General features: G+C 42.7%; 1 protein-coding gene across 1 annotated transcript in view; it reads left to right on the forward strand.

Annotated features, from left to right (window-relative positions):
• The window catches only part of LOC120980495, a 105,240-nt gene that overhangs the window by 43,055 nt on the left and 39,743 nt on the right, over positions 1 to 22,442 (forward strand). Inside the window, exon 6 of the mRNA XM_040409631.1 lies at positions 13,045 to 13,503. Coding sequence (XP_040265565.1) covers positions 13,045 to 13,503 — 459 coding nt within the window. The remainder of the gene's footprint in view (positions 1 to 13,044; positions 13,504 to 22,442) is intronic.

The raw sequence follows: 22,442 nt of genomic DNA on the forward strand, positions 1-22,442 counted from the left end.
CCTCTGTAGTGTATATATATAGTATACTGTCCTCTGTAGTATATATACCGTATACTGTCCTCTGTAGTATATATACAGTATACTGTCCTCTGTAGTGTATATACAGTGTACTGTCCTCTGTACTATATATACAGTATACTGTCCTCTGTAGTATATATACAGTGTACTGTCCTCTGTAGTATATATACCGTATACTGTCCTCTGTAGTATGTATACTGTCCTCTGTAGTGTATATATATAGTATACTGTCCTCTGTAGTATATATACAGTATACTGTCCTCTGTAGTATATATACAGGATACTGTCCTCTGTAGTATATATACAGGATACTGTCCACTGTAGTGTGTGTGTATATATATATATATATATATATACAGTATACTGTCCTCTGTAGTATATATACAGTATACTGTCCTCTGTTGTGTGTGTGTGTGTATTTATACAGTATACTGTCCTCTGTAGTGTATTTATACAGTATACTGTCCTCTGTAGTATATATACAGTATACTGTCCTCTGTTGTGTGTGTGTGTGTATTTATACAGTATACTGTCCTCTGTAGTGTATTTATACAGTATACTGTCCTCTGTAGTATATATACAGTGTACTGTCCTCTGTAGTATATATACAGTATACAGTCCTCTGTAGTATATATACAGTATACTGTCCTCTGTAGTGTATTTATACAGTATACTGTCCTCTGTAGTATATATACAGTGTACTGTCCTCTGTAGTATATATATAGTATACTGTCCTCTGTAGTATATATACAGTATACTGTCCTCTGTAGTGTATTTATACAGTATACTGTCCTCTGTAGTATATATACAGTATACTGTCCTCTGTAGTATATATACAGTATACTGTCCTCTGGTGTGTGTGTGTGTGTGTGTATATATACAGTATACTGTCCTCTGTAGTGTATATATATATAGTATACTGTCTTCTGTAGTATATATACAGTATACTGTCCTCTGTAGTGTATATATACAGTATACTATCCTCTGTAGTATATATACAGTATACTGTCCTCTGTAGTATATATATACAGTATACTGTCTTCTGTAGTATATATACAGTATACTGTCCTCTGTAGTGTATATATACAGTATACTATCCTCTGTAGTATATATACAGTATACTGTCCTCTGTAGTATATATACAGTATACTGTCCTCTGTAGTATATATACAGTATACTGTCCTCTGGTGTGTGTGTGTGTGTGTATATATACAGTATACTGTCCTCTGTAGTGTATATATATATAGTATACTGTCCTCTGTAGTATATATACAGTATACTGTCCTCTGTAGTGTATATATATATAGTATACTGTCCTCTGTAGTATATATACAGTATACTGTCCTCTGTAGTATATATACAGTATACTGTCCTCTGTAGTATATATACAGTATACTGTCCTCTGTAGTGTGTGTATATATATATAGTATACTGTCCTCTGTAGTATATATACAGGATACTGTCCACTGTAGTGTGTGTGTATATATATATATATATATATATACAGTATACTGTCCTCTGTAGTATATATACAGTATACTGTCCTCTGTTGTGTGTGTGTATTTATACAGTATACTGTCCTCTGTAGTGTATTTATACAGTATACTGTCCTCTGTAGTATATATACAGTATACTGTCCTCTGTTGTGTGTGTGTGTGTGTATTTATACAGTATACTGTCCACTGTAGAGTGTGTAGATATATATATATATATACAGTATATTGTCCTCTAGTGTGTGTATATATACAGTATACTGTCCTCTGTAGTATATATACAGTATTCTGTCCTCTGTAGTGTATATACAGTATACTGTGCTCTGTAGTATATATATACAGTATACTGTCCTCTGTAGTGTATATACAGTATACTGTCCTCTGTAGTATATATATATATACAGTATACTGTCCTCTGTAGTGTATTTATACAGTATACTGTCCTCTGTAGTATATATACAGTGTACTGTCCTCTGTAGTATATATACAGTATACAGTCCTCTGTAGTATATATACAGTATACTGTCCTCTGTAGTGTATTTATACAGTATACTGTCCTCTGTAGTATATATACAGTGTACTGTCCTCTGTAGTATATATATAGTATACTGTCCTCTGTAGTATATATACAGTATACTGTCCTCTGTAGTGTATTTATACAGTATACTGTCCTCTGTAGTATATATACAGTATACTGTCCTCTGTAGTATATATACAGTATACTGTCCTCTGGTGTGTGTGTGTGTGTGTATATATACAGTATACTGTCCTCTGTAGTGTATATATATATAGTATACTGTCTTCTGTAGTATATATACAGTATACTGTCCTCTGTAGTGTATATATACAGTATACTATCCTCTGTAGTATATATACAGTATACTGTCCTCTGTAGTATATATATACAGTATACTGTCTTCTGTAGTATATATACAGTATACTGTCCTCTGTAGTGTATATATACAGTATACTATCCTCTGTAGTATATATACAGTATACTGTCCTCTGTAGTATATATACAGTATACTGTCCTCTGTAGTATATATACAGTATACTGTCCTCTGGTGTGTGTGTGTGTGTGTGTGTATATATACAGTATACTGTCCTCTGTAGTGTATATATATATAGTATACTGTCCTCTGTAGTATATATACAGTATACTGTCCTCTGTAGTGTATATATATATAGTATACTGTCCTCTGTAGTATATATACAGTATACTGTCCTCTGTAGTATATATACAGTATACTGTCCTCTGTAGTATATATACAGTATACTGTCCTCTGTAGTGTGTGTATATATATATAGTATACTGTCCTCTGTAGTATATATACAGTATACTGTCCTCTGTAGTATATATACAGGATACTGTCCTCTGTAGTATATATACAGGATACTGTCCTCTGTAGTATATATACAGGATACTGTCCTCTGTAGTATATATATATAGTATACTGTCCTCTGTAGTGTATATATATATACAGTATACTGTCCTCTGTAGTATATATACAGTATACTGTCCTCTGTTGTGTGTGTGTGTGTGTATTTATACAGTATACTGTCCTCTGTAGTGTATTTATACAGTATACTGTCCTCTGTAGTATATATACTGTATACTGTCCTCTGTAGTATATATACAGTATACTGTCCTCTGTAGTATATATACAGTATACTGTCCTCTGGTGTGTGTGTGTATTTATACAGTATACTGTCCTCTGTAGTATATATACAGTATACTGTCCTCTGTAGTATATATATACAGTATACTGTCCTCTGTAGTATATATATACAGTATACTGTCCTCTGTAGTATATATACAGTATACTGTCCTCTGTAGTATATATACAGTATACTGTCCTCTGTAGTATATATACAGTATACTGTCCTCTGTAGTATATATACAGTATACTGTCCTCTGGTGTGTGTGTGTGTGTGTATTTATACAGTCCTCTGTAGTGTATATACAGTATACTGTCCTCTGTAGTATATATACAGTATACTGTCCTCTGTAGTGTATTTATACAGTATACTGTCCTCTGTAGTATATATACAGTATACTGTCCTCTGTAGTATATATACAGTATACTGTCCACTGTAGAGTGTGTATATATATATATATATATATATATACAGTATATTGTCCTCTAGTGTGTGTATATATACAGTATACTGTCCTCTGTAGTGTATATATACAGTATTCTGTCCTCTGTAGTATATATACAGTATACTGTCCTCTGTAGTATATATACAGTATACTGTCCTCTGTAGTATATATACAGTATACTGTCCTCTGTAGTATATATACAGTATACTGTCCTCTGTAGTATATATACAGTATACTGTCCACTGTAGAGTGTGTGTATATATATATATATATATATATATACAGTATATTGTCCTCTAGTGTGTGTATATATACAGTATACTGTCCTCTGTAGTGTGTGTATATATATATATATACACACACACAGTATACTGTCCTCTGTAGTGTATATATTGTGGGGATTCGCTCTGGTAGACAGGATAAGCGGACGCAGTATAGAGGCACCAACCAGTTCTTAAATCAAACAGTTCAGTGTTTATTCACACTCTTGGCAAGTTCATAAACAAAAAGTCACCTTTTGGTTTTGGTGTTAGTTCACACCGAGCTGGCAGTTCTGCCTCAGACTCCATGAGCAGGCTTTAGGCGGCCTGTTTCCCCTCACACTGGTCTCGGACCTCCAGCACGGCACAAAGCCTCAGGTCCCAATACAGAGATCCTTTCTGCTGAACCCAGATGTCTTTTTAAGGCAGATAGGTGTTGTCAAAACCCGGACCGGCACATGAGTCCAGTCCGGTGTTTGACCCCACCTGGCCGCTAATCAGTCCAGCAGCACATACTGGGAGGAAATTACCTGCCTCCCCATACAACTCCCTTTACTGTGTCACAATATACACAGTATACTGTCCTCTGTAGTGTGTGTGTGTGTGTATATATATATATATATATATATATATATATATACACACAGTACAGACCAAAAGTTTGGACACACCTTCTCATGCAAAGAGTTTTCTTTATTTTCATGACTATGAAAATTGTAGATTCACACTGAAGGCATCAAAACTATGAATTAACACATGTGGAATTATATACATAACAAACAAGTGTGAAACAACTGAAAATATGTCAGTTCAGCAATATTCTTGAGATGTCTGGTGTTAATCGCTTTCTTGAGGTCATGCCACAGCATCTCACAAAGTGACTTCAGACCTGAACTGGTCCTTAAAAAGTGGGTTTTTGAAAACTTCTGCAAAAAATGCCAAGATTTGCTTCTAAACTTCTAAGCCTTGTAACGTCCCCAAAAAATAAAATGTCATTCCCAAAATGATCCTAACATGAAGTAGACATATGGGGAATGTAAAGTAATAACTATTTTTGTAGGCATTACTATGTATTATAGAAGTAGAGAAATTGAAACTTGGAAATTTGCTAATTTTTGGTAAATTTGGTATTTTTTTTATAAATAAAAATGAAATTTATTTTTACTCCATATTACCAGTGTCATGAAGTACAATATGTGACGAAAAAACTATCTCAGAACGGCCTGGATAAGTCAAAGCGTTTTAGAGTTATCACCACATAAAGTGACATTGGTCAGATTTGCAATAAATGGCCTGGTCCTTAAGGTGAAAATGAGCCTGGTCCCTCAGGGGTTAAGATATACAGGTATAAGGGGCACAAGGGGTTGCAGCAGGGAATCGACTTACTCTGAAAGTCGTTCGGAGTATGACCCTATCCCCGCCACTATAGGTCTTAATGGTGGAGGAAAACCCTCCTTGTGCACCTTAGTCAGAGCATGAAAAATAGGTGTGCTAGGGTGTTCCACATATATAAATTCCCTTTCTTTCTCAGACAGAACACCCAAACACACTCCTTCCTGAAGGATGTCATACAACTTAGTTTGATAGTGGGGGAGGGGGTTCGTTGCCAGTGGTGAATAGGTGTTCTTATCTTTCAACATACTGTTAATTAGCATTTTATAAACCTCACTATCTAGTAACACCACTGCTCCCCCTTATCAGCCTTACGTATAACGGCATCCTTCATATTTTATAGATTCACTAGAGCTGCATACTCTTCTCTAGATAAATTCTTATTATGACTTATGTCTAATAGGATTTTTCAAAGAACAGAGATCTTTCTTAACTAATTCCTGGAAATTTTTATTGGATGTTTTTACGGGGAAAATGAAAGACCTTTACACAGAACTTGTTCCTGTACTGACGAAATAATTTTAGATGAAAGGTTAATTACCTAAATATCTTCAGTCACTATTTGCAGCGAGCAGTCGGTCTTGTATGGTGCTTTCTCCCCGCCCTGCGTTTTTTGCCAATATCTTATGACATGTATTCTCCTTTACTGCTGGGCTATGACCCGCTGAACCTTCTTCCATAGAGAAATCGGAGACTCCCGGATCTCCGACCAAATCAGGAACCGAGTCATGTGAGTCGGCTTCAATTGAACTAAAAGATACCCTAGAGTCCCGCTTGCCTCTTGATCGATTTAACCTCTTCAGAATAGAGCGGGGGTTACCCGATCTACTGTTGGACCACGTATATACTGTATTGATACTATAGTCCAAAAGATAGTTTAAAGTCCATAAGACTCTTCTCAAATTCATTAAGGCTCTCCTTTAATTTCAAATCAATACTGATGAAATTGGGTTCGAATTCATAACACACAATTCCTTCTTGTAGTGTTTTCATTTCATCATGGATTTCCTTCAGTGCGGCCTCCTCATGAGTGACAATTAACCGCATCAATTTAAAGGAACACTCCGTTAATATATCATGCCACTCTGTAGTAAAAACATCGGAATACGTAGTGGTGGGCTTCTTTTTTATGCGCAAACCCCGAGGTAACATATTTTTATCAAGGTACCTTTTCAAAGAGGTCAGATCCCACCATGTACGTAATTCCTTGGTGAGAAGTCTCTCCAATGATGTCATTTTGATTTTAAGATCCATTTCGCCAAACTCAGGTTTATCAGGTGTGTTGAAAATATTGTACATTTTTCTCAGCTGATCCTCATATTCTTCCACGGATCGCAATGCTGCGGACATTCTGATCTCACACCCAGGATCAAGGAAGTATAATCTGCAGTATAATAGCAACAGTACAGGGAGTGCACGCTGTCCAGGATACTAGATAATGAAGTGAAGGAAAACTTGTATACCGAAGGGATTGAAGAAACATGATTTAACCTTGCAATATAAATAATATTTCTTATTTGTATTGAGCCTCTGTTCCACTTGGCTGGATTCTCCTCCCTCCTGCTGAATCCTATTTACCGACAGTATACTGTCCGCTGTAGTATATATACAGTATACTGTCCTCTGTAGTATATATACAGTATACTGTCCGCTGTAGTATAAATACAGTATACTGTCCGCTGTAGTATATATACAGTATACTGTCCGCTGTAGTATATATACAGTATACTGTCCGCATGTAGTATATATACACAGTATACTGTCCTCTGTAGTATATATACAGTGTACTGTCCTCTGTAGTATATATACAGTATACTGTCCTCTGTAGTATATACAGTATACTGTCCTCTGTAGTATACATACAGTGTACTGTCCTCTGTAGTATATATACAGTGTACTGTCCTCTGTAGTATATATACAGTGTACAGTCCTCTGTAGTGTATATACAGTATACTGTCCTCTGTAGTATACATACAGTGTACTGTCCTCTGTAGTATATATACAGTGTACTGTCCTCTGTAGTATATATACAGTGTACAGTCCTCTGTAGTGTATATACAGTATACTGTCCTCTGTAGTATACATACAGTGTACTGTCCTCTGTAGTATATATACAGTATACTGTCCGCTGTAGTATATATATACAGTGTACAGTCCTCTGTAGTATATATACAGTATACTGTCCGCTGTAGTATATATACAGTATACTGTCCGCTGTAGTATATATACACAGTATACTGTCCTCTGTAGTATATATACAGTGTACTGTCCTCTGTAGTATATACAGTATACTGTCCTCTGTAGTATATATACAGTATACTGTCCTCTGTAGTATATATACAGTGTACTGTCCTCTGTAGTATACATACAGTGTACTGTCCTCTGTAGTATACATACAGTGTACTGTCCTCTGTAGTATATATACAGTGTACTGTCCTCTGTAGTATATATACAGTGTACTGTCCTCTGTAGTATATATACAGTGTACTGTCCTCTGTAGTATATATACAGTGTACTGTCCTCTGTAGTATATATACAGTGTACTGTCCTCTGTAGTATATATACAGTGTACTGTCCTCTGTAGTGTATATACAGTATACTGTCCTCTGTAGTATATATACAGTGTACTGTCCTCTGTAGTATATATACAGTGTACTGTCCTCTGTAGTATATATACAGTGTACAGTCCTCCGTAGTATATATACAGTGTACAGTCCTCCGTAGTATATATACAGTGTACTGTCCTCCGTAGTATATATACAGTGTACTGTCCTTTGTAGTATATATACAGTATACTGTCCTCTGTAGTGTATATACAGTATACTGTCCTCTGTAGTGTATATACAGTATACTGTCCTCTGTAGTGTATTAATTACTTTACACAGTTTAGTGTCATGTGCAAAAATTTATATTTTACTGTGCAAGCCTTCTACAAGATCATTAATAAATATATTGAAGAGAATAGGGCCAATACTGACCCCTGTGGTACCCCACTAGTGACAGGGACCCCTCCAATACTGACCCCTGTGGTACCCCTCTAGTGACAGTGACCCCTCCAATACTGACCCCTGTGGTACCCCACTAGTGACAGGGACCCCTCCAATACTGACCCCTGTGGTACCCCTCTAGTGACAGTGACCCCTCCAATACTGACCCCTAAGGTACCCCACTAGTGACAGTGACCCCTCCAATACTGATTCCTGTGGTACCCCACTAGTGACAGTGACCCAATCTGAGTGTGTACCGTTAATAACCACCCTCTGTTTTCTATCTCTCAGCCGGTTACTTACCCACATACAGACGTTTTCTCCCAGTCCGAGCATTCTCATTTTATATACTAACCTTTTATGTGGTACAGTGTCAAATGCTTTGGAGAAGTCCAGATATACGACATCCATTGACTCTCCGCGGTCAAGTCTAGAACTTACCTCCTCATAGAAACTGATTAAATTAGTTTAACATGACCGATCCCTCACAAAGCCATGCTGATATGGCATTATTTGCTTATTTGCATTGAGGTACTCCAAGATAGCATCTCTTAGAAAACCTTCAAACAGTTTAGAGCTCTTTCACACCCTAGCGTTCTTTTCTTCCGGCATAGAGTTCCGTCGTCGGGGCTCTATGCCGGAAGAATCCTGATCAGTTTTATCCTAATGCATTCTGAATGGAGAGAAATCCGTTCAGGATGCATCAGGATGTCTTCAGTTCCGGACCGGAACGTTTTTTGGCCGGAGAAAATACCGCAGCATGCTGCGCTTTTTGCTCCGGCCAAAAATCCTGAACACTTGCGCAAGGCCGGATCCGGAATTAATGCCCATTGAAAGGCATTAATCCGGATCCGGCCTTAAGCTAAACGTCGTTTCGGCGCATTGCCGGATCCGACGTTTAGCTTTTTCTGAATGGTTACCATGGCTGCCATGACACTAAAGTCCTGGCAGCCATGGTAAAGTGTAGTGGGGAGCGGGGGAGCAGTATACTTACCGTCCGTGCGGCTCCCGGGGAGCTTCAGAGTGACGTCAGGGCGCCCCACGCGCATGGATGACGTGCTCGCATGGATCACGTCATCCATGCGCATGGGGCGCTCTGACGTCATTCTGGAGCGCCCCGGGAGCCGCACGGACTGTAAGTATACTGCTCCCCACTACTACTATGGCAACCAGGACTTTAATAGCGTCCTGGCTGCCATAGTAACACTGAACGCATTTTGAAGACGGATCCGTCTTCAAATGCTTTCAGTTCACTTGCGTTTTTCCGGATCCGGCGGGCACCTCCGGCAAATGGAGTGCACGACGTATCCGGACAACGCAAGTGTGAAAGAGCCCTTACCCACAACAGATGTTAAACTTACTGGCCTATAGTTTCTGGGCTCTGTTTTTGACCCCTTTTTGAATATTGGCACCACATTTGCTATGCGCCAACCAAGTGGAACGCTCCTTGTTAATATAGAGTCCTTAAATATCAGAAATAAGGGTCTGGCTATAACATTACTTAATTCTCTTAGGATACGGGGGTGTATGCCATCTGGTCCTGGCAATTTTGTCTATTTTTATCTTTTTAAGACGCTGCTGTACTTCTTCAGACAGGGCACTATAAACGTGAAATCTTTCATCAGTTTATTTTCCTCAGTGAATACAGTGGATAAAAAAACATTAAAAAGCTTTGCCTTCTCCTCATCGCTCTCTGCAATTCCCCTCTTATCACTCTGTAAAGGGCCGACACCTTCATAATTATACTGTTTACCATTTATATAAAAGAACATTTTAGAGTTAGTTTTACTCTCTTTGGCAATAAATCTCTGTCTCTAGTTCGGCTGCTTTTATTTGTCTTTTACATATTCTATCTTTTTGTCATTTATTGCTTCCTTTACAGTTCTATTTATCCATGTTGGTTTTTTCTTGTTCCTCATCCTTTTGTTCCCATAACATATGTACTTTTTTGAAGTTTGGTATTTTTGTGCCTCCCTGTAGAAACCCTCTTTTAAAATGACAATTGGAAGATTATTATTTTGTAGTCTCTATTACCCAGGTGTCCCCCGACATGGACATCTGTTGTTCTGTCAGGTCTATTGGTTAGTACTAAGTGCCTCTAGTTGGGTCTTTTTATGAGAGCTACACCTTTCAGTTTCCCAGTCGATATCTGTGGAGTTCCCCCATAATAACCTCATTATGATTTGCCGCCTCATCTATCTCGTTTAGTAGTAGATTTTCTGAGGACTCTGGTATATTAGGCGGCTTATAACAAACTCCTTTCAGTATTTTATTATTGTTTTTGCCTCCATGTATTTCTAACCAGTGTCCCTCACTTATATCTTTCTGGAGTGTGGGCTTTAGACAGGATTTTACATAAAGGAGAACCCCTCTCCCTCTCCAGTTTTCACAGTCCTTTCTAAATAGACTATAACCCTGTAAGTTAACTGCCCAGTCATAGCTCTTATCCAGGCGTGTCTCAGTTATTCCCACTGTCATAGCTATCATCCAGCCATGTCTGTTATTCCCACTGTCATAGCTATCATCCAGCTGTGTCTCAGTTATTCCCACTGTCATATCTATCATCCAGCTGTGTCTCAGTTATTCCCACTGTCATAGCTATCATCTAGCTGTGTCTCTTTTATTCCCACTGTCATATCTATCATCCAGCTGTGTCTCAGTTATTCCCACTGTCATAGCTATCATCTAGCTGTGTCTCTTTTATTCCCACTGTCATAGCTATCATCTAGCTGTGTCTCTGTTATTCCCACTATGTTATAGTCCTCCTCACACTTTACTACTTCCAGTTCACCAGTTTTATTAGTCAGGCTTCTGGCATTAGTATACATTTAATTAACAGGTTTTTGGATATTCTTTACCCTATACCTTTTCTTATGAATAGTGTTGAGCGAACTTTGTGTGCCAAGTTCAGCATACAGCATACAAGGTTCGGGTTATCTAAGAATTCCGTTTTAGATTCCGCTACCATGGACCATAACTTATATGGTCCGTGGTAGCGGAATCCATAACGGAATTCTTAAATAACCTGAACCTTGTACGTCGAATTTGAAACACAAAGTTCGCTCATCCCTACTTATGAACTTTCCTGGATCTAGTTACGCTGTGATGGATCCACCATCATACATCGCCCTTCATCCCGGCAGATTTACCATTCGCTCAGTATGTGCTCACTGGTTGTGATGGTTCCTGGTAGGGTTGTTGTGATACCAAAATTTTAATTTGATTTCGATACCATAAAAAAGTATTGCAATACCCGATACCATGTGAAAAAAATAAAACGCCCAAAAAGTCGCATGCATGCCACATTAAAAAAAATGGCGAATTGCGCAGTTTTTAGTTTTTTTGTTTTTGTTCCGGCGTTCACCACATAGAAGATTTTTTTTTTTATATTTAAATTTTTGGACGTGGCGATATGTGATTTGTTTATTTATTTATTTATTGTTTATATATTTTATATGTAAAATTGGGAAAGGGGGTGATTTATTCTTAATATATTTTTTTTTTACTTAAACTTTTTTTTTTACAGTTTATTTAATAACTATTTCCCCCCCTAGGGGCCAGAACCTGGGATCTTTTAATCCCTTGTCCTATTCACCCTAATAGAGCTCTATCAGGGTGAATAGGACTTCACACTCTCCCTGCTGCCCGGTGCATAGTACACACAGCAGCAGGGAGCTGACTATGGCAGCCAGGGCTTCAGTAGCGTCCTGGCTGCCATGGTAACTGATCGGAGCCCCAGGATTACACTGCTGGGGCTCTGATCAGAAGCTGCCACTGCCACCAATGAGGAGGGGACTCTGTGGCCACTGCCACCAATGATTTTAATACTAGGGGGGGGGGGGGCACTGCGCCACCAATGATAATTACCTTTAATACAGGTGCCGGCAGCAGAATCACATAGCTGGGAGCTGCGATCAGCAGCAGTTAGCACCTGAGGGGTTAACTGCCGCTAATCGAGGCTATGTGATTCTGCTGATGGCACCTGTATTTGTATTAAACGAGGGAACCGGTCACCTAAAAACGCCTCCCAAACCACCAGCATTACCTTAAAGTAGCCAGCAGTATGTTTCTGAAGATCCTTTTCTTCCTGCAAAATCTTGAAAAACTAACTTTAATCCCCTGCACGCGCTATGTAACAGCAGAGTTTGAAGTCAAGGGGGCAGCGGCCTCCTCGCTTCAAGTCAGGATAACCACGCCCTCTTTCCCTGCCCCTTCACCTCTGATTGACAGCCGCGCACGTGAACGTTCTGACGCGCACTCACACCCAATTAAGCCGCTGAAAACTACCTAACAGCGGTATACAGCAATGTGCAGGCACGTTAATGGAGACGTCAGGGCTCATGTGTGAGACTTCAGACGGCTTTGCTATACAGACAAAAACTATCAGCTGGCTTTCAATTAAAAGCGAAGGGGCAGGGAAAGGGGGCGTGGTTATCTTGACTTGAAGCGAGGAGGCCGCTGCCCCCTTGACTTCGAACTCTGCTGTTACATATTGCGTGCAAGGGATTAAAGTTTGTTTTTCAAGATTTTGGTGCATCTGGCCGGAGGAGAAAAGGATCTTTAGAAACATACTGCTGGTGGTTTGGGAGGCGTTTTTTTAGGTGGCAGGTTCTCTTTAACTTTCATTGGTGGCGCAGTGCGCCCGCCCATTCTCTGCCCCTCTTTCTTCTTATTGGCAGCGGCGCACATGGGGGAGGGAGAGAGGGACTCCTCCTCCCCTGTGCTCCTTCGATACCCGCAACAACCCTAATTCCTGGTCTATTGTGCGGTTTTGTCTTTGTCTCCTACAGAACCCCCCAGCGTTTCTGAGATCACCGTCAGCGAGCCACTGATTGACATGAGCAGGACGACCCTGACCTGTCAGATTACAAACTTCAAGCCTAATGATCTGAAGATCTCTTTATGTCTGAAGAGACGTGGAGGGGAGATGAAGGAGGTCCACACCTGGAGGTCCAGAGACTTGACCCGAGTGAGGCTGGATGATCCGGAGGAGCAGAGGCTGATGAATGGGGATGTCAACCCCACACAGAGGCCCCTAGGCCTGGAGATGAAGGCAGATATAAAACCCAATAGATCCCGTCTTCTGCGCTGTATTTCATGGCGTAGACTTTCCACGTACAGCTGTCAGTGTTCTATTCACATCACCCCCAGCTTTTCTGAAGATAACGGAGCAGAATTCTCTGTGCGTGTATCACACCCGGCACTGACAGAACCAAGCTCTCAGCAGAGAACCCTATGGGTCACTGGAGGTAAGTCGTCTCTCACATCAGGATCATATAATGGTAATGTGATGTTATCTACTCGGAGGAGCATGTGCTCTGCTCTGGAATTAATGCATTATCTCTTATATATATAAAAATGAATTTCTGTCAAACGACTGGACCGATCTTCACCAAATTTCACCAAACAGGTACATCAGGTGTCCGGGAAGGTTTTAGACCGGGTTAGGGTTAGGGTTACGTACCGTTCCAGAGATATTCCCCAAAAATAACCCACATTAGCCAATACAAGCCTGCAAGTCTTTCTCTTCAAATCCCAACTGCAATAAACACAGTTTTACTCCAGGTTTCCATAACAACCCAGACATTTTTCTTTACTGCTTACAGGGGCGGCCACTGTGAAAGGGCAGTCTCTGTTAAAGGGGCGGCCACTGTGAAAGGGCAGTCTCTGTTAAAGGGGCGGCCACTGTGAAAGGGCAGTCTCTGTTAAGGGGCGGCCACTGTGAAAGGGCAGTCTCTGTTAAAGGGGCGGCCACTGTGAAAGGGCAGTCTCTGTTAAGGGGCGGCCACTGTGAAAGGGCAGTCTCTGTTAAAGGGGCGGCCACTGTGAAAGGGCAGTCTCTGTTAAAGGGGCGGCCACTGTGAAAGGGCAGTCTCTGTTAAAGGGGCGGCCACTGTGAAAGGGCAGTCTCTGTTAAAGGGGCGGCCACTGTGAAAGGGCAGTCTCTGTTAAAGGGGCGGCCACTGTGAAAGGGCAGTCTCTGTTAAGGGGCGGCCACTGTGAAAGGGCAGTCTCTGTTAAAGGGGCGGCCACTGTGAAAGGGCAGTCTCTGTTAAGGGGCGGCCACTGTGAAAGGGCACTCTCTGTTAAAGGGGCGGCCACTGTGAAAGGGCAGTCTCTGTTAAAGGGGCGGCCACTGTGAAAGGGCAGTCTCTGTTAAGGGGCGGCCACTGTGAAAGGGCAGTCTCTATTAAAGGGGCGGCCACTGTGAAAGGGCAGTCTCTGTTAAGGGGCGGCCACTGTGAAAGGGCAGTCTGTGTTAAAGGGGCGGCCACTGTGAAAGGGCAGTCTCTGTTAAAGGGGCGGCCACTGTGAAAGGGCAGTCTCTGTTAAAGGGGCGGCCACTGTGAAAGGGCAGTCTCTGTTAAAGGGGCGGCCACTGTGAAAGGGCAGTCTCTGTTAAAGGGGCGGCCACTGTGAAAGGGCAGTCTCTGTTAAAGGGGCGGCCACTGTGAAAGGGCAGTCTCTGTTAAAGGGGCGGCCACTGTGAAAGGGCAGTCTCTGTTAAAGGGGCGGCCACTGTGAAAGGGCAGTCTCTGTTAAGGGGCGGCCACTGTGAAAGGGCAGTCTCTGTTAAAGGGGCGGCCACTGTGGAGGTCTCTGTTAAAGGGGCGGCCACTGTGGAGGTCACTGTTAAAGGGGCGGTCACTGTTATAATGGAAACTGTTGATATCTTTTTACGACACAGAAACATAAAATAAAATAGATTAAATATACCCGTGCGAAGCCGAGGCCGTCTGCTAGTCTCATATATATAAAAATGAATTTCTGTCTGTCTGTCTAGACGTCTGTCTGTGTGTCTTCTTTATGCGCGACCAAACGACTGGACCGATCTTCACCAAATTTGGCACACAGGTACATCAGGTGACCGGGAAGGTTTTAGACCGGGTCTCAGCTCTCTAGGACATACCGTTCCTGATATATTCTCAAAAAATGACCCATATTAGCCAATACAAGCCTGCAAGTCTTTCTCTTCAAATCCCAACTGCCATAAACACGGTTTTACTCCAGGTTTCCATAACAACCCGAAGGATAAAACAAATTGTGTATACCACTCTTAGTGTTAGTTATACGTGGTATAAAGTTACACCCAAATCATGCAGAAAAAATATTTGTAAACTGGGATATTTAAAACGTAACCTTTACTAGGTCATTTAAAATATATAGTCACACTAGGTGAGAGACGACAAAGACAACAATAAATTCCTCCGCTGCATCAATTCTTATTCATATTCCATTAAGAACTAATAAAAAGAAAAGATGGGTGGATCTCACCTCGTCTGGGCGGGGTCCAACTGTGAAGGATGGTCCTGGCGGTGGTATAGCCGTGGACCAATGTGACCAGGTGCTGTTTGTGGTGTTGGCACAATATTTATCCTAGAAGGCCCTATTGTGGCTTTCCTGCCTACCTAGGGGGATAGGGACTCAAGCCTGCCTACCACAATGGAGCAGCCGCCCCGACAGGGGCGACCCCACACCGAGCCTTTCCCTCAGTATGGGTCTGTATACCTAATAAGCCCTAATTATAACGCCCTACATGCCATGTTTCTGTCACTTCTGGACATCATCAGGGGACTCCGTATGTATATTCAAGGGCAACTACAAATAAAAGTTATAAACAGACACTCAATACAGGTCACCAGTTAATGAGCACCGCATGCAAAGTGGCTAGTTAACAGCCATAATTTACTTACTCAGAATCAAGGTGAGTTTGGCCTCGTATTCTTTGGACAAGGAAAAGGATAGCTCTTGTCCTCACTGATGCAGGGGAAGTGTCCCTTGTCAGTCCATGTCTCACCCAACACAACAGTAGTTTGGGTGAGCATTGAATGGTCATTAGTCGCCTCCTCTTATACCTCTACCTCCGCTACGTGTACGCCCCCCGTGATCAATTGACTCACCTGTCCAGGTATCGTGGAACACATGTATTTCAACGTGGAACGCACGCCGCTCGCGTGCGTTCCACCGGACCGGAAGTCAGCGTCACATGATGCGGCTAAACCGGAAGTGAGGTCGGAGCCTAAGTCAGAGCGTTGCTGTTGCATAGCAACTGCTAGGCTCATGACACTTGGCCTCCGTAGCAGGCACTTGATGCCTTGCCTGTCATTTTCATAAATGCACAATCGCATTACAGATATTAGATGGCATTACCACTGTGCATAAGCTCCTCCCCTTTCAAGTACTGACCGATTCTAAGGCCAGAAAACCTGAGCATGATCATATTATAATGCTATTTTTTAGGTGATTCCACCATCGCGTCCTTTGCGCTCATGGTTTAAAGGGTGACAGCATTAGAACTGGAGATCATTATCCAGTCAGAAAAAGAGCCCACTCCTTATCAATTGCACTATATGTGAACACAGTGCGATGTATCCACCATCATAACCCATATGCTCAGATGGGACAGCGTCTAGTCTGTGGATCATCCTGAGCACTTATGGGGGAGGGGCGGAGGGATAGAAGAGGGGAATGGGAGCCGCGGGTAGCGGATTCCCACTCTATTATTTAACTACTTGTCCATCATCCCATCTCATGCGTCCATAAATTGGGCACATATCATGAGAGGAGGGGCACGGTAAATATCCCTCCATAATTATTGAGCTTTAAATGTACGTCACAAAAAACAGCAAAAGTTTTGCTGTTCGTTTAAACCAAATGGATGGACCACAAACAGCACCTGGTCACATTGGTCCACGGCTATACCACCGCCAGGACCATCCTTCACAGTTGGACCCCGCCCAGACGAGGTGAGATCCACCCATCTTTTCTTTTTATTAGTTCTTAATGGAATATGAATAAGAATTGATGCAGCGGAGGAATTTATTGTTGTCTTTGTCGTCTCTCACCTAGTGTGACTATATATTTTAAATGACCTAGTAAAGGTTACGTTTTAAATATCCCAGTTTACAAATATTTTTTCCATAACAACCCAACCATTTTTTGTTTACTGCTTAAAGGGGTGGGCACTGTGGAGGCCACTGTTGTTAAATGGACGGGCACTGTGGAGGTCACTGTTATTAAAGGGGTGGGCGCTGTGAGGGTCACTGTTAACCCCTTAAGGACTCAGGGCATACTGGTACGTTCTAAGTTTAAATCGCGATTGCGGCGCCGCGGGGGTTAATCCGAACAGGATGCTGGCTGAAATCATTCAGCCGGCATCCTGTCACAACACCAGGGGGGGGTCATGTGATCCCCCCGTATCGCCGATCGCCGCAAACCGCAGGTCAATTCAGATCTGCGGTTTGCTGCAGTTTCTGATCCCCGCGGTCCCTGACATTGCTGACACTCTGGTATAAACGGCTGACATCTGTGCAGATGTCAGCCGTTTAACCCTTTCAACCTGTCAGATGAATGTTGTAAATAATAAAAATAATAAAGTGCCAAAAAAGCTATTTCTTGTTATCTTGCCTCACAAAAAGTGTAATATAGAGCAACCAAAAATCTTAGAAGTTTAGAAGCAAATCTTGAAATTTTTCAGAAATTGTCAAAAACCCAATTTTTAGGGACCAGTTCAGGTCTGAAGTCACTTTGCGAGGCTTACATAATAGAAACCACCCAAAAATGACCCCATTCTAGAAACTACACCCCTCAAGGTATTCGAAACTGATTTTATAAACGTCATTAACCCTTTTAGGTGTTCCACAAGAGTTAATGGCAAATGGTGTTAAAATTTCAGAATTTAGATTTTTTGGCAAATTTTCCATTTTAATATAATTTTTTCCAGTTACAAAGCAAGGGTTAACTGCCAAAAAAAACTCATTATTTATGGCCCTGATTCTGTAGTTTACAGAAACACCCCATATGTGGTCGTAAACTGCTGTACGGGCACACGGCAGGGTGCAGAAAGAAAGGAATGCCATACGGTTTTTGGAAGGCAGATTTTGCACCATGTCCCATTTGAAGCCCACCTGATGCACCCCTAGAGTAGAAACTCCAAAAAAGTGACCCCATTTTGGAAACTACGGGAGGGTGGCAGTTTTGTTGGTACTATTTTAGGGTACTGTCACGGCTGTATGTGAGCAACAATAGTATACACAGTAAAAGAGCTACTGACCGGACCCAAACTAGGGAGGATAAAGGGTGACCCCTGTCCGACCCTCAAAGCTCTCCCTATGCTGCTAAAGCACATGCCCGGATCCAAATGGCGGAACGAGGCATGCCCACGTGCCTAAGACTGATGACCACTGTAACCCCTACAATAGTGGAAGGGGCACGGCCACCGGTGCCCTACTCAGTATATGGAGGGAACCGTGGCCACCTCAGATCCAGTCAGAAAATAATCAGGTACACAACAATGTCTGTACACTTAGCTGAAGGTGTTGCAGCCGCAGAGAAGACGGATCCAAGGACAGCTGGCAATATCCGGAGTGCTTGCTGCAGCAGAACACAGGTCCAGTGAACTGATAGCTACAAGTGAAGATACTAAAGCAAGAGCTACCACTGAAATGAGAACTATAATCCACGCCCTACAATAGGAGGAGGGGTTATATAAAGAGAGGGAAATCAAACGCATGAGGAACAGCTGGGAGGAAGGAAACCAAAAGTAAACAGAGCAGTGAGAACTCCTCCCAGCTCTAGTAGTGACATCATCACAGGGGTGGAGAAACAGAGCTGTGAGAACGTCCCAAAGCTCTGGTAGTGACAGTACCCCCCCCTCTACGGGTGGACTCCGGACACCCAGGACCCACCTTCTCAGGATGAGCCCTATGAAATGCCCTGATGAGGCTAGTGGCTTTAATGTCCGACACCGGAACCCACATCTTCTCCTCAGGACCATAACCCTTCCAATGAACGAGGTACTGAAGAGAACCGCGGACAATGCGAGAGTCCACAATTCTGGAAACCTCAAACTCCAGATTGCCATCAACCAAAATCGGAGGAGGAGGCAAAGAGGAGGGTACCGTGGGCTGGACATATGGTTTTAAGAGAGATCTGTGAAATACATTATGTATCTTCCAAACCCGTGGAAGATCAAGACAGAAGGCAACAGGATTGATGACTGACAAGATTTTATAAGGCCCAATAAACTTGGGACCCAATTTCCAGGAGGGAACCTTCAGTTTAATGTTTCTTGTAGACAACCACACCAGATCACCCACATTCAGGTCCGGACCAGGCACACGTCTCTTATCAGCCACACGCCTATACCTCTCACTCATCTTTTTAAGATTACTCTGAATCTTTTGCCAAATGGTAGACAAAGACGAGGAAAATCTCTCCTCCTCAGGTAAACCAGAAAGAGCCCCTCCCGAGAATGTCCCAAACTGCGGATGGAACCCATATGCACCAAAGAATGGTGACTTATCAGAAGATTCCTGACGACGGTTGTTCAGAGCAAACTCAGCAAGAGGGAGAAATGAACACCAATCCTCCTGGTTCTCTGCCACAAAACAGCGCAAATATGTCTCCAGATTCTGATTGAGGCGCTCAGTCTGACCATTCGACTGCGGGTGAAAAGCAGAAGAGAAGGACAGCCGAACCCCCAGGCGAGAACAGAAAGCCTTCCAGAACTTGGACACAAACTGCGTGCCTCTATCGGAAACAATATCAGAGGGAATGCCGTGCAATTTAACAATATGGTCGACAAAAGCTTGCGCCAACGTTTTAGCATTGGGTAAACCAGGGAAAGGTACGAAATGAGCCATCTTGCTAAAACGGTCCACCACCACCAGGATCACCGACTTCCCCGAGGAACGAGGAAGATCCGTGATAAAGTCCATGGACAGGTGTGTCCAAGGACGGGAAGGTATGGGTAACGGGAGAAGGGAACCTGAAGGCCGTGAACGAGGGACCTTAGCGCGAGCGCACGTCTCACAAGCAGGCACAAAACCCTCCACCGACTTACGAAGAGCCGGCCACCAAAATCTCTGAGCAATGAGATCTACCGTGGCTCTACTCCCGGGGTGACCAGCAAGAACCGTATCATGATGCTCCTTAAAGAGTTTGTGACGTAGCTCAGGAGGCACGAACAACTTCCCAGAAGGACAACGGGCAGGTGCCTCAGTCTGGGCAGCCTGGACCTCGGCCTCCAAATCGGAATATAGAGCAGAAACAACTACCCCCTCCGCCAAAATGGGACCCGGGTCCTCGGAGTTTCCTCCTCCCGGAAAACAGCGAGAGAGAGCATCAGCCTTCACATTTTTTATCCCAGGTCGGAATGTAACAACAAAATTGAATCTGGAGAAGAACAGAGACCATCTGGCCTGTCTCGGATTCATACGCCTGGCCGACTCCAAGTATGCCAGATTCTTATGGTCGGTAAAAACGGTGATAGGGTGCCTGGCCCCCTCCAACCAATGGCGCCATTCCTCGAAAGCCAACTTGATGGCCAACAACTCCCTATCTCCCACATCATAGTTTCTCTCTGCCGGGGAGAGTTTTTTAGAGAAAAAGGCACAGGGTCGCCATTTGGCAGGAGAAGGGCCCTGGGACAAAACCGCACCCACACCCACCTCGGAAGCATCCACCTCAACAATAAAAGGTAAGGAAACATCGGGATGCACCAAGACGGGAGCAGACGCAAAACTCTCTTTAATCTTAGAAAAGGCTGCAAGCGCCTCCTCCGACCAAGAGGAAAAATCCGCCCCCTTTTTTGTCATGTCAGTGAGGGGTTTGACAACAGAGGAATAATTCAAAATGAACTTTCTGTAATAGTTCGCAAAACCCAGAAAGCGCATCAATGCCTTCTGATTCTCAGGAAGCTCCCACTCAAGTACAGCACGGACCTTCTCCGGATCCATGCGAAAACCAGAAGCAGAGAGGAGAAAACCCAGAAATTGAATCTCCGATACCATAAAAAGACATTTCTCCAGCTTGGCGTACAATTTATTTTCCTGCAGAATCTGCAGAACCTGAAAAAGATGATCCTGATGGGTCTGAACATCAGGGGAAAAAATCAAAATATCATCAAGATACACCAATACAAATTTCCCCATTAAATGGTAGAAAATACTATTAACAAAATGCTGAAAGACGGCCGGAGCATTCATCAGGCCGAAAGGCATAACGAGATTCTCGAAATGCCCGTTAGGGGTATTAAAGGCCGTTTTCCATTCATCCCCCTCTCTGACCCTGACCAGGTTGTACGCGCCTCTCAAATCCAATTTGGAAAACACCTTGGCCCCAACAATTTGGTTGAAGAGGTCCGGGATCAGAGGAAGGGGATAGGGATCGCGAATCGTGATACGGTTCAGCTCCCTAAAATCTAGGCAAGGTCTCAGAGAGCCATCTTTTTTTTTAACAAAAAAAAAACCCGCGGCCACAGGTGACTTTGAGGGACGAATATGCCCCTTCTCGAGACTCTCGGAGATATAAGTTCGCATTGCGATTCTTTCCGGTTGTGAGAGATTGTAGAGGCGTGCTTTTGGCAGCTTGGCGCCGGGAATGAGGTTAGTGGGACAGTCAAACTCCCGGTGAGGAGGTAGCTCCTGAACACCGCTCTCGGAAAACACGTCCGAGAAATCAGAGAGAAATGATGGCACAGTTTTAGTAGACACCTCTGCAAAAGTCGCTGTGAGACAATTCTCTCTACAAAAGTCACTCCACTCATTTATTTGCCTTCCTTGCCAATCAATAGTGGGGTTATGTCTAGTGAGCCAGGGTAACCCCAAAACTAGAGGAGAAGGCAATCCGTTAAGGACAAAACAAGATATATCCTCCACATGAGTGTCACCTACAGCTAGCCGGATATTGTGAACAATGCCCTTCAGAGATCTCTGTGAGAGTGGAGCAGAGTCAATAGCAAAAACAGGTATATCCTTTTCTAATGTGCAAACCTGAAAACCATGCATGGCTACAAATTGAGTGTCAATAAGATTGACGGCCGCTCCACTATCAACAAAAATCTCACAAGAAATGACCTTGCTCTCTAGCGCCACCCTGGCAGACAGGAGAAAACGGGAACTGCAGGTCAGAGGAAAAGCATCAATTCCTACATCAACTTTGCCCAAAGTAGCAGATGAAGCAGAGTTTGATGATTTACCTTTTGAGGTTTTTCTCTTATTATCACTCTTAGTACAGTTCAAGAATCTCCTAGACGGACAAACATTTGCCAAATGACCTATGCCCCCACAACAAAAACACACCATACTCTGAGGACTAAATCCTCTTTTATCAGGGGCAAGTCGACCTAGCTGCATGGGCTCCTCCTCAGAGGGGAGCGAGACAGGATGAGGCCCCTGCACACTGA

This window comes from Bufo bufo, chromosome 10 (assembly GCF_905171765.1).
Source record: "Bufo bufo chromosome 10, aBufBuf1.1, whole genome shotgun sequence".
In the NCBI taxonomy this organism is placed as follows: Eukaryota; Metazoa; Chordata; class Amphibia; order Anura; family Bufonidae; genus Bufo; species Bufo bufo.